The sequence below is a fragment of the Hyaena hyaena genome, unplaced genomic scaffold, assembly GCF_003009895.1.
Source record: "Hyaena hyaena isolate Hyena2069 unplaced genomic scaffold, ASM300989v1 scaffold_1141, whole genome shotgun sequence".
In the NCBI taxonomy this organism is placed as follows: domain Eukaryota; kingdom Metazoa; phylum Chordata; class Mammalia; order Carnivora; family Hyaenidae; genus Hyaena; species Hyaena hyaena.
Genome location: NW_024081774.1, coordinates 228,006 through 241,829, shown reverse-complemented (window position 1 = coordinate 241,829; position 13,824 = coordinate 228,006). Strand labels below are relative to the sequence as shown.

General features: G+C 34.5%; 1 protein-coding gene across 1 annotated transcript in view; it reads right to left on the bottom strand.

Moving 5' to 3' along the window:
* The window catches only part of LRP1B (LDL receptor related protein 1B), a gene marked incomplete at its 5' end in the record, with an annotated part of 553,279 nt that overhangs the window by 314,593 nt on the left and 224,862 nt on the right, over nucleotides 1-13,824 (bottom strand). Inside the window, one exon of the mRNA XM_039222492.1 lies at nucleotides 1,645-1,834. Within this exon, the coding sequence (XP_039078423.1) occupies nucleotides 1,645-1,834 (190 nt within the window). The remainder of the gene's footprint in view (nucleotides 1-1,644; nucleotides 1,835-13,824) is intronic.

Here is a 13,824-nt window from a genome sequence, read left to right as displayed (position 1 = left end):
TTATTGATATGTATAATGAAAAAAATACTTTTATACTTTAAACTTTAACTCTGTATTTTTTTAAATTAAAACATATTGGTGTGCTTAATTCTAACTTATAGTTCACTATATGCAAGATGAAAGTGTAATTTTAGCTTATGTAATGAATATTACACAAAAACTAATCATATATAATATCAGTGATCTTTCATGATTATTTCAAAAATGTATTAGAAATTCCTTTGATTAGCCATAAAACACTTAAAATTGTGCTAAGATTCTCCTGGTGAACCATCAAGATCAATGCAGTTGATTCAACACCAAACTGTATAGTGACAGGTTAGTGCTATGAGCAGAACCAGCTCTGGCCAGGCACCTGAAGGCCTATATCCATTGAACTAAGTCACCAGAGCTGTGTGTGAGGGATCAACTTTCTTTCAACCTTCAGAGTCTTCATTAATGACATGAAGGTGTCAAGTAAATTGTCTAATCTCATTCTTAGCTCTTTAACAGTGTCTGAATTTATGAGTAAAAACGGAGTAATTTATGCAGTTCTTTCTTCTTTCAAGTGGTCAGAGTTAATCAGTAATTGTTTTTCTTCTTCCTTTTTTTTAAACCACATCTAAAAAGAGCTCTTCTTTTTCTACTTAGTGAAAGCCAGATTAGTCTGACCTTTATTTTATTAATTTAAGAAGAAAAGGACTTTCTGGTAGTTAAAAGTTATCTTAATATTGTATGAAAGTGCAAATTCATAGATGTTTTCTTTCTACATAACCCAAGCTTTTTTTCTTCTTTGTCATATAATTGCTTCCTTATGGCATCCTCCTCAAACATAAGTATCTTCTAATTTGCTTTGTTTTTTATTCAGTCTACACTATAGCCTGAGCATTTCCTCCTGTCATGAATTCTTCATAAGTATTACTATAAATGCCTGCACTATGTATCATCAAACACATGTGGGCATTTCAAACTGTGGTCAAGTATCTACTGTTGAAAATATAGCTGCAAACAAAGATTTGTGTTTGTTGTTTACTTTGCATTTCACTTGGAGAGATCCCTAGTTGTTGAAATTATTTAATTAAATTAAATAAAACCTTTTAGGTTTTGTACATGTTAATAGTTTTTTTGTTTCAAACTTATAATTTCAATCAGCTATGCATTGATATCTTCTTCATATATACCTTTTCCTTTCTTCATTTAAATTTGCTTTTGCAGGAATTCTTATCGAGTTGACACATAGCATTTCACAAGTCCGGATTCTAATTATTCACATTTACAATGCTCTTTTATATATATAAATTAGCCTTATGAATTGGGAAAAGAGAACTTCAAAGAAAACCTGTGTTTTTAAAGTTAATTCTTTTTAGCACTTTTTTTTAAATGTTTTATTTATTTCTAGGAGAGAGAGAGACAGCGTGAGCAGGGGAGGGTCAGAGAGAGAGGGAGTCACAGACCGAAACAGGTTCCAGGTTCTGAGCTGGCAGTCAGCACAGAGCCCGACGCGGGGCTCGAACCCACGAACCGCGAGATCATGACCCAAGCGAAAGTCAGACGCTAAACCGACTAAGCCACCCAGGTGCCTCTAAAGTTAATTCTTTTTAAAAATAACATAACTTTGATGATCTCTGACTTATAATGAAGAAATAACAATTTACTATTTCTTACTTTTGGCATTCATCCAGAGCTAGTACATGTGGGTGGTCATCCTCTGACATGGCAATGACTGCTTCCCTATCAAATGCTCCTGGCCGAGTCTGGTCTACTGTATGTCTGATGATGGATGAGGTAGTGGAGCTGGTCCAGTACAGTGTATCCCAGGCTCTGTGATAGGCAAGTCCTTCCACAGAACCTACATCTGATGGGGGAAAGAAAAGAATAAATTTATACTTTTACCTAAAGACATGGTTTTTGGAGAGAAAAAAGCACTTAAAATACATAGTAAAACTTTAGATTGTAAGTAACTTGTTCTGTGAATGTTCCACAAGATAGGCAAATATTTCTAATAAATTTTAACTTGATAAACAAGTGATGTCTTGCAATACAGGTAGTATGTGCCTCCGAATGTCACATAATCACTACTAACTGAGCCAATGGTTCTTGTAATTCACTTCAGTATACGAGTGGATTGTATATTTGGATTACAAGCATGTTTCTAGAACAAATTATGCTTTCAAACCAAGGTTTTATATCTATCTGCTATTTTGGCAATAATTTCTTCACAAACTCTCTAGAATAAAAATATAATACTTTTGATGTCTACAACTGACACCTGATTACACATAGAAAACTGAGCTCTGAAGTGGTATATTTGTCACAAGAGCAATTTTTGCAAAATTATGTCATTAAAGATTGAATGTTTTTACCCCTCTTTTTTAAAAAACTCAATTAAGCAACTGATTTTTATTTAATAAAATGATGTCTCCTTTTTTCATATCTTAGTAATTAACTTTCAAAACGTATCCAGTGTGAAACAATTTAGAGGTGCTTTTGAAAATCATGTTAAAGATACCAACAAGGCACAATCATAATGAATTTTATCTAAAACTATATCTGAAGACAGAAAGAAAACGTAAACATACAAAAAACTACAACAGTATCGAAAAGACAAACCCAACACCACACTTCCAACTATAAAACAATGGCAGAGAATTTTAGGTAGTTAATGTACTAAGTTCTTTGACTCTATTCAACTAATGTGATATAAAAACAAAAGAAAATGAAATTAATTACCAGCTAAGGTGTGCTTTAAATGTTTCAGAAAAGATAAATGGTAGTACACAGATTCCAATACATAAAAGTGACAATGTGAAAAACAAGAGTAATTATATCTTAAAACTGTGCTCCCAATTACCAGGATAACACAAGATAGCTGTTTTATTTTTCAGAGGTGTTTTGGGGACCTTTTTCAGTATAACCAAATTATTATAGCTTTCCCTTCATGTTGTCTGTTTTCCTCATTTAATATTCTTAGCATGCTTAATTTCAGAAAGAATATATATAGCTTTGGCAGTCATGCTAAGAAATTAAAATTACAACAGACAGAGCCTTTCTTCTGTTTTTCGCCCAAAGAATCTCAGAAAGGAATTATTCAGCTCTTCTAAAAATAGGTAGATAAAAAAGGATTATTTTCAGGTTTAAGATGTGTAGTTTGGTGGTTAATAGGAATGATTAGGAGTGCAAAATAGTATTAAAGTCTTTTGAACTAGATTTCTTTAGATGGATTAAGTTTTGTTATTTGTCGTTGTTTTCCTTACACACAACAGAGAAAAAAATCCATTAACAATAAAATTAATAGCTACCATTATTGGGCATTGTCTTTCTTCTAGGAATTGTGCTGTTTTGCATACATCACTTTATCTGTAAAGTTACTCTGTGAAGTCTTATCCTAAGAAGGAAACTGAAACCTATGGTCACAGGACTGAAGGAGTTAAAGTAAGATTTTTGACACAGTTTCATCTACTTTCAAAAGCCTGTATTCTTACAGAATACCATTTAGAGATCAGTCCATAGCCCCTATCACCTAGTCTCTACCTACCTACACACAGCTGGATCCAAACAAATGACTCATTAGTTTCAACGTGTCTGACTCCAGGTGAATTGTATAACCAGTCATTTACTATGAATGGCCTCCTCTCATACATTCAATAGAGCAATTTATAAGAGATTGATGTGGGTGATTTGTATGGATACCTAAGCCAAAGACGATGGAGAAAAATTCTTATATGCAGTCACAATAAAATCTGTTCCACTCTTTATAGAAATCATATGTGGTTCCTACTTGAGGTGAGTAGGTGGAAGGTTGGTAATGGTCAAAGGTGTTTCAGTTATTAATTAAAAAATCATCCATTCCACTGCATTTTTTCAACTTTTTAAAGTTTAATTTAATTATTTTGAGAGAGAGCACGCAAATGAAGTAAGGACAGAGATAGAGGAGAGAGAGGAAGAATAGGAAACAGGCCTTGTGTTGTCTACACAGAGTCCATTGTGGGCTCAAACTCATGAATCGTGAAGTCATGACTCAAGCCTAAATAAAGAGTCAGATGCTCAACTGATTGAGCCACCCATGTGCCCTCTTCCATTGTATTTTTCACACTTTCAAATCACGTCAGAAATGAGGCTAACTCTATTAGTAGTGTAAGCAGAATTACGCTCCTTCACCATTCACAAAGAGAATGAGAAATGACATAATTCTAAAAAAGTCCAGCAAATCACATTCATTCATCTACCCTCATTCTGTATTATCCTCCCTCTACTGCCTTTAACAGATCTTCTCCATGGCCACCTTTTCCCTGCTTTATCAGGAAAAAAACACCTGCTATCACCACTGATAGCAGCTTCACCACTGATGAAGCAAATGTTTCTTTTCCATTGCTAACAGAGTTCCAGGTTTACTGGAGTATATAATACACCTTATTGTCCAGATACAATCTCTCTCATTTTATAAATTTTATTTTGTTTTTTTTCTTACCATTTTTATTTATCTTTGAGAGACAGAGCATGAATGGGGGATGGGCAGAGAGAGAAGGACACACAGAATCTGAAGCAGGCTCCAAGCTCTGAGCTATCAGCACAGAGCCCGATTTAGGGCTCGAACCCTCGAACTGTGAGATTATGACCTGAGCCAAAGTCAGACGCTTCACCGACTGGGCCACTCAGACACCCCTCTCTCAGTTTATTTTGTAATAGATGACAACCTGACAATATTCTCAATCATAATCTGGTGCTATATTTTAAAGTATTTAAGAATATATCTTTGTTTCTCAAAACAGTATCTAATTCTCAATAAAAACTGTACGTGTCATTAACAAAAGCCAGACAAAGACATACATAAAATTAAAAATTATGAAAAATATTCTATTGAGATAACAAGACATCCATATCATTTTTATGATGCTTTCACACAATCTGGGGTTGTGTGTATGTGTGTGTGTGCGCATGTGTGTTTGTGTATGTGAATTTGAACATTAAGTTTCCTGAATCAGTGGAACAGGTAAAAGAACTTTGTGATGATATTGGTCCTGGCAGATAATTAGGTAATTTGAAAATTAAAGTGAAATGCCTATCTATTCTAAAATAGTAAACAAAATTAAACATCCTTTAGAACTCAAGGATGTAGAATAGGCATAATTAAAAAAAAAAAACAACAGAGTAAGTATAACAGGCTATTTTTGCAGCTCCATACTCTTTCCTCAGCAAAATAATTATACTGAAAGTGTGAGGCATAGCCAAGTAAAAATATTACCATTCCCGTGCATTTAAACAAAAGTGAAAGAGTTCTCTGCCCTACTGTCCTTCTTTGAGCTGGGAATTAAGTTTGGCTCAGCTGAATGAGGTCATGATATGTTTTTGTAGTTTTTGTAGAAGTAGGGAGAGAAGGTCAGTTCATTAAAAAATACAAGGCAGGAAGTAACTCAGAACCATGGCTATAGTTAATTTCTTGGATGCTAATTTCCCCCAGAAATGGGCAAAGAAATTGACTCTACTAGCCTGGCACACTAACACCCACAACTACTCTGACAGTTACCCAGGGGACTTCATGGAGAACACATCTTCATCTCCTCACCACAGTAGAAGGGACAACTCTGTCTTACCTTTATAATGTTCAGAATAAGAGCTTACAAAATGGGAAAGGCAATGAAGGATGTTTTTGGGAGGGAGCTACATGAATAAAATATTGCCATTCATCTGGTTGGAACAACAGTCACAGATTAAATTGTGTAGCCAAATTAACAGAAAATAATATTTATTTTAAGGATATGCTGGGGTCCCTGGGTGGCTCAGTTGGTTAAGCGGCCAACTTCAGCTCAGATTATGATCTCATGGTTCGAACTTGTGGTTATGAGTTCGAGCCCCACATCGGGCTCTGTGCTGACAGCTCAGAGCCTGGAGCCTGCTTCAGATTCGGTGTCTCCTTTTCTTTCTTCCCTTCTGCTGCTCATGCCCTGTCTCTCTGTCTCTCAAAAATAAATAAACATTAAAAATTTTTTAAAAATAAACATTAAAAAAAGTTTTATTTTAAGGATATGCTACAACTGTAAAGCATCATAATGGCCTCTCCTGTTGAAAGTGTACTATATATTTTCTTACTGGCTTATTTACTTAAGTCATTAAGTATCAGGAAGTTTGCTGTTTGTAATTATATCGGTAGTATAAAGCATCCTAATTTTGTCTGCAAGATCTAAAGACAGAGAAGCAGTCTCAATTTTCAACCCAGGTACTAAAAAAGGTATACAGATGGCTGATAAAACATAAAACATGTTCACTCTTAGTAGCCATGAGGGAAATGAAATCAAAATCATACTTCACATCCATTATGATGACTGCAAGTTAAAAAGATAATAAGTTTTAGCAAAAATGTAAAGGAACTGGAGCCCTCATACACTGCTAGTGGGGATGTAAAATCATGCAGCTGCTTTGGAAAACAGTCTGGTAGTTTTTCAAAATGTTAAATATATAATTAGCATTTGACAAAGCAATTTCACTGGTAGGTTCATACCTAAGAGAAATGAAAATGTACATCCACACGTACACAAATAAATGTTCACTGCAGTTTTACTCATAATAGCCAAAAGCAAAAACAGCCCAAATGTCAATCAACTGATGAACAGATGAGTAAACTGTGGTACATCTATACAATGGAATGTTTCTCAGCAATAGTAAAGAATGAAATATTGAAATAAGCTAAAACATGGATGAACCATGAAAACAGTACACAAAGTCAAAGAAGCAAGTCACATTAGATCACTTATTCTCTAATTTCCTTTTTGTGAAATCTCTAAAGACATAAAGTAGATCAGAGGTTGTCTGTGGTTAGGGAGCATAAAGGGAGAGAATGGTTGTGTGTGGTAAGGGAGAATCAAAAGTGACTGCTAATCAGTATGAGCTTTTTTTGATGGTTACACAACTCTAAAATTACTAATAGACAGTTTAAATAGGTGAATTGGTATATTAATGATCAAAGTGCATCTGGAGCTGTCTTGAAGAAAATGTATAAAATAATATGGGAAGAGGCAACAATAAGTTGGGTAAACTTATGTTCTAATTTGATAAATATTTATATTTCTATTATGAGTCTAACCAGGGGGTTGCTAGGCATTGTATACAATGTCAGTGGACAAAAGTGAATATGGTTTCGTTGTTAGCCTGTGAGGATACTGTAGGAAATTAAAATGCTTTACAAATGATTAACTTTGTGGGTTATTTTCCCTTTTCTAACTATTCAACTGGTGAACTGACTGTAATAGATTTTAATGTAGATAACTCGCTATAAATTAGACTACCACCTTCTAGCTTGAAGACTTTTTTTTCAACATTAATAAATAAAACAAAAGGATTATCTAAAATATCTTTTAGACATAGGCTTTCATTTTTATTTTCTTAGATTATGTAAGGCCATTCATGAATAAATCACACACCAAGACTCATATGCACCAGTAGAGGTATGATCTGAACTTTCTGATATTCTTTCAGATTGGGGATGGCCCACTACAGGCTGTCAAGTAATTTGGAACGTCCATCCTGATCTGTACACTTTGCCCTGAATCTTTATGTTCTTATATTGTTTAACTTTTAAAAAGCTCAACATTTTTTACTAGTCTAATTTACTAAAAACTAAACAAACAAAAAAAGGGCAGGGATGCCTGAGTGGCTCAGTTGGTTAAGCGTCTGACTTCAGTTCAGGTCATGATCTCATGGTTCATGGGTTCAAACCCCACATCAGGCTCTGTGCTGACAATTCAGAGGATGGAGCCTATTTGGTATTCTATGTCTCCCCTTCTCTCTCTGCCCCTCCTCTGTTCTCTCTCTCTCTCTCTCTCCTCTCAAAAATTAAAAGATAAATCAAAATCTATACAATAGTCTACAAATTTAAACAAGGGACAATTCCACTGGAGAAAAAAATATTATTATTTTGTGACTCAATACCTGTGAAACAAAGAATCTGTTGAAAACCTCTTAAGAGGTCAGTAATATAGCAAGCAATAAATAAATAAGCCAAAATTAATAGTCCATTAAGCACAAAAGTAATTAACAGATACAGAGATGTCAATCCAAGTATCTATTAATATTGTGAGTTCCAGTGAATGAACAGATCTATACAAATGCTCCAAGCTAGACCTCCTGAGTTTTACCCTTTTTATGCCCAAAGTATTGCAATAAAGCAATCTTTCAAGAATGTGGATATTTAACCTCAGGCCCTCATTCCTCTTACTAGAAGATACAACCCATTCAAAGGGTATGAATGGGGAATTGCTTTATATTACTCTCCTTTGTCCTCATTATCCTACATACTAACACACTTTTTTTTTTCCCAAAAGCAAACTTGTTTGCTATCCTGCAATCTATCTTTAACAAAGACAAGTGCTTACTCCCCAAAGTGGCTTTAATTCCCTGAAACCAGAGTGCCGCAAATATTTCAAGTTAGTAAACAGTATTTGCTTTACATTGCATAAGAAAACAGAACTATTACTTGAGTTTACCAGAAAAAAAAAAAAAAAAGGAACAATTTGCCTTAAGGGAGTATTGAAGCAGATTGAAACAGCTTGAAGCTTTTAGGGGACAGTGCATTTTTTCCCTTAATCTCACTCATTGTGTGTGTGTGTGTGTGTGTGTGTGTGTGTGCTTTCAGGTTTAAAGATCCTAATGTCCTCCTGAACTTAAGACTCAACTGAAAATTTTATAAATTCAGACCTGTCTCAGTAAATGCCTTTATCTTATTTCACCACTAATGGAAGCAAAGGGATGGAAGCCATGAAAAAGGTGAGCATATGGTTAATTACCATTGTGCCATTCCTTCAGGAGTAACTGGAGATAATTGAGGACTCAAGTAAGATTAAACGAACATTAGAATGCTTAAAGCTTCCAGGAAGAACATAAACTCCAAGGTTTCTTAAACAGTCAGGTATACAGTACTTCACCCTCCAGGAAAATGCTGGGAGACCTTCTATGGACAGCCTTTCTTTGAGAAATATAATTAGAAAGTCACTTGGAACCCATCCTCATTTCCTTTGTGAGAATGTAGTAAATGCTCAGGCCAAAGTCACTAAAGAAACCTTCTTGAGAAACACTCTGCCCGTTTTCAGATGTCTGGATAAGATCCAACATATCCCTCAATTAATTCCTACAATACAAAATGGTCTTAACACCAATTCATTTATGAACAGACATTAATTTCTGAAGATCACGTTAAAAAAAAAAAAAAAAAAAGAAAAGAAAAGGCCTTCTTATCCAAACTAAGACCCAGTTTCTCAAGATCCATCATAAGATATGTGTTCCCTTGATGTAAGGCCATCTTCACCTGCTCACAGCTTTAGTTCTTTTGGTAAATACTCTTCAGAGAATAACATACTAATAAGTGAATGATACATGTTATGATATATGCTTTATTATATTATATTATTTTTAATGGGCCATAAAATATGGGCATTTTTTACGCAGAAGAAAAGATGAGAAACAACTTCAAAACAATCTTGAGAAAAGAATAGAAATAAGGGATTTGGGGGCACCTGGGTGGACCAGCTGGTTGAGCATCTGACTCTTGATTTCACCTCAGGTTATGATACCATGGTTCCTGGGTTCAAGCCCCGCAATGGGCTCGGTGCTGACAGTGTGATAGTGTGGAGCTTGTTTGGAAGCCTCTCTCCCTCTCTCTCTGTCCCTTCCCCACATCTCTTACTCCCTCTTTCTCACAAAACAAACAAACATTAAAAAAATGAGGGTTTTGGGTATCTAAAAGAGTGCAAGTATACATGAGTCCTTAAAAGAAATGTAACATTAGGTCCAGCTTATGAGTTATTCTTTGCCGATTAATACTGTCATGAAAAAGTATTTGTTATACATTTGTCAACTGTACACATTTAAATAATAAGTGTGGTACCTGCAGTCATTTGGACAGAACACATACATGTACTTCTGACAATGTTCAGGCCTTCTAAATTGCATTCAGTCAAGAGCAGTTATAATGTTGACTTCTATACCAGAAGCAGAGCATTTTATTCAACCATTACTGTATGTATGTATTCTCTTTCTCCTTCTGCATTCTCCCTCCTCCTCCTTTCTTCTCTTTCTTTTCCTTCTCTTTCTCCTCCTCTTCTTCCTCTTCTTTTTTCCTTCTTTCAGCTCTGCCTTTCCTTCTTCAGCTATCTGATCTAACATTACTGATTGCCATTCTTTTTCTACATCACTTTGCTTCTGATTCAGAGTCTCACTGCCGTATTCTCTCATGTTCTACAACCATTATCTTCTGTCTGATTCTGCTTTCTGCCTATTTTTTGTTTGTTTGTTTGTTTGTTTTTGAATAACCCTTTAGTTTATGATTTCAGATCTTGATTTCACTTTGGCTTGAACCAATGTCATCCCTTCTATGCCATTCTGATCCACAGCAAAATTATCTGTTTGACTTCTTCGCTCCCTCTTATTGATAGATTTCTGTGGAGTAGAGTGGAGTGGTGGAAATGTTATTCCAGGGATCCCTTTATTGCTCTGCCAGTTCTTGGCTTTTAAAAGCTATAGTATCTGATAACTGAGCTTAAACATAGGAGACTCAGTACAAGCTAATCTTCCATATTATGATGTCAAATTTGTTTCCTTACATGTAATATGTAAATAACTCAATCCACTGTTTCTAAGCTATATAAAAATAATTGAAATTGAATAATTCTTTTCTAAATCACTGTAACATTTAGAACAAATATGTTTAAGTAATAAACTAGATGTTTTAATGGTTTTAGAAGATCAAGAATGATAAATTATCTTGATTTTTAGATTCCAAATCCCTTTTCCTTTTGAAAGCTTTTCATATGTAATAGTTAGTCCCCTTCAGAAAAGCTAAAATAGTCATTGTACAGAACAACTAAGCAAGATATATAGCAACATATCTTTTTTGAGGGGTTATCTTTTCAATGGTAAGTAGTTATAGTGAAATGCTTCATAGAATAATATGAATTTGACTATTAATTTGCCTTTAGATTTTAGAGCTTTTGTTATCAGGAATCCAAGGAAATGCTATGAGATTAAAAAGAAACCAAGTTTTCAAAAACAGAAAGAATCCAAATTTGTAAGTATTATAATTCTAGATTTAATGAAGGCATTAGCAATTAGAGTATAAACTCATTTACATTATCAAGTGGATACATTTAAGGAATCAATGTAATAGCAATTTTCCCATTTTATAATTTTTTAACTTAGAGGTATACCATTGTTAATAGATTTTTTTAAAGTTTACTTATTTATTTTGGGAGAGAGTGTGTGCATGCAGGAGAGGGAAAGAAAGAGGAAGAGAGAGAATCTTAAGCAGGCTCCATTCTGTCAGTGCAGAACTCAGCACGCAGCTCAAACTCAGGAACCATGACATCATGACCTGAGCCAAAATCAAGAATCACATGCTTAATCAACTAAGACACTCAGGCGTCCCATTCCACTGTTAATATTTTAAATAGGTGCTATTATTATTTGTCAAAAACACAAAATTAGATAGAAAAAATAAAATTGTGGAATCAAATTAGGTACAAGATTTCCAAAGATTTTGTATTGATATTAAATTAATTAGAAACATACACCTTAGCTTATCACCAGACCTGCAGATCCATTTCCACTGCATCTTGCCCCGCTTCGTTTAAGAGAAATGAATGTCTTCCTACAACAGGGAAGTTCACTACTTGTGCTGTTTATCAAGGGTACTGGTCTTTTTGCTGTCTCTGTTCTTTCTTACAACATAAAGGTCTCCCATTTTACTGGATCATCTGACTTCTTTTACAACTACACTGAAACTACCCTTTTTTAAGATACCAGCAATTTCAGGGCACCTGGGTGGCTTAGTCGGTTAGGCGCCTGACTTCGGCTCAGGTCATGATCTCACGGTTTGTGGGTTCGAGCCCTGCGTCGGGCTCTGTGCTGACAGTTAGCTCAGAGCCTGGAACCTGCTTCAGATTCTGTGTCTCCCTCTCTCTCTGACCCTCCCCCATTCATGCTCTGTTTCTCTCTGACTCAATAATAAATAAACATTAAAAAATTTAAAAAAAAAAAAAAAAGATACCAGCAATTTCTCCATGACTAAATCCACCACACATTTTTTTTCATCTTATCTAGTTACTTAGTAATTGACTGCCTTCCTCTTGAAACTCTTTTAAGAGTTGTTCTTTGTTTGTTGGTTTGACATGCTCTTTTCATTGTAACTGTCATCTGTATCTCACTGGTTATTTCCTTCCCAGCATCCTTTGTTAAATATAAGTATGACCTAAGGTTTCATTTAGAGTCTTCTTCCTTTTCTACTCTCCCCCAGTTTATCTGATCTATTTTCATAGAATTAAATATGACCTATGTGCTTACATCTTCTCTTCCTTGGTCCATTGGTATTTGTTTTCGGTTTGTCTGTCAGGACATGAGAATAAGCAGGAAACATGACTGGCTTATTCTCAGATGTATCCCCAACAACTGAACAAAGTTCCAGGCACAGAAAAAGCAACTAAAAGTATTTGTGGAGTAACTCAATATGAATTTCTACTACATTAATCTAGTGAAGGCAGGATCTGCATATTAATGCTTTAATTCTTATATGCTCACGACCTAGAATATTGGAGAAACATATAATAATAAGAACAAAAACTCTGGATTCAGATAATGGCTTTGAGTCTCTGCACTATCACTGACCAGCTATATGACTATGGGCAATTCATTTAACTTTTCTCTATTTTCATTTCCTTGCTTGTAATGTGGGAATAATAATAGTACCAAATTCATAAGGCTTTGGGGATGATTATATGAGTTAACATATGTAATGTTTTAAACATAGTGCCTAGTACCAAGGGCTTAATATAAGTCAGCATTATTATTACTATTATTATTACGTTGCTCTACTTAAGGCTACAATTATGCTTCATGGAATAAATTATCAATTACCATTTTTCCACAGGTAGAATAGTAGAAATAACACTTATTTTAGGAGTGAGTTTCTCAAATCTAACACAACATAATCTACATTTGTAAATATAATTTTCTCATTATTATAAGGAGTTGGTCTTCAGAAATTTATTCATCTCAACCATCTGAACCACATAGTGTATCTTTGAGTCTTAGTATTACTTGTAGGATGAAATGTAAATATTTGATGATTTTTTTAGGTGGAAAGAGGTGGGACTATTGGAAAATTAAACAATTAGAAAATCTTAAATTTTTCTAAAGAAAGAAACAAGAATAGAAAGACATAGGAAAGAAAGTAAAGGCTGAATAAAAGTGATTTTTTTTAAGATAGGCAGTTATGAAGCATAAAATAGAGAAAGTTTATTCCAGATGCAGAGGATCATGGAAAAAAGGATCATAGATTCTCTATGGCCAAAATTTGCAAAGAAAAAAGATGGAAATGAGGTGCCTGGGTGGCTCAGTCGGTTAAGTGTCCGACTTCGGCTCAGATCATGATCTCACGGTTCATGGATTTGAGCCCCATGTCGGACTCTGTGCTGACAGCTAGCTCAGAGCCTGGAGCCTGCTTCGGATTCTGTGTCTCCCTCTCTCTCTGACCCTCCCTTGCTCACACTCTCTCTCTCTCTCTCTCTCTCTCTCAGAAATAAATTTTTAAAAATTAAAAAAAATTTAAAGAAAAAAGATAGAAATTAGTATTGGAAATAGAAAGGAACATAAGAGATGGATAAAAATATTTGCTCTCTAGGAAATAGTGTTTTGCATTGAACTCAGTAGGAAAAGATGTTAGGAATTTTATTAAAATAAAACGACATTATTCTCTAATCTTTTAAAAACTGTATGATATGTTCAACATTATGTTAATATAAATAAGGCAGTAATTATATAAAAAATACTATATATTGTGTATACACAATATTAAAATAACATAAT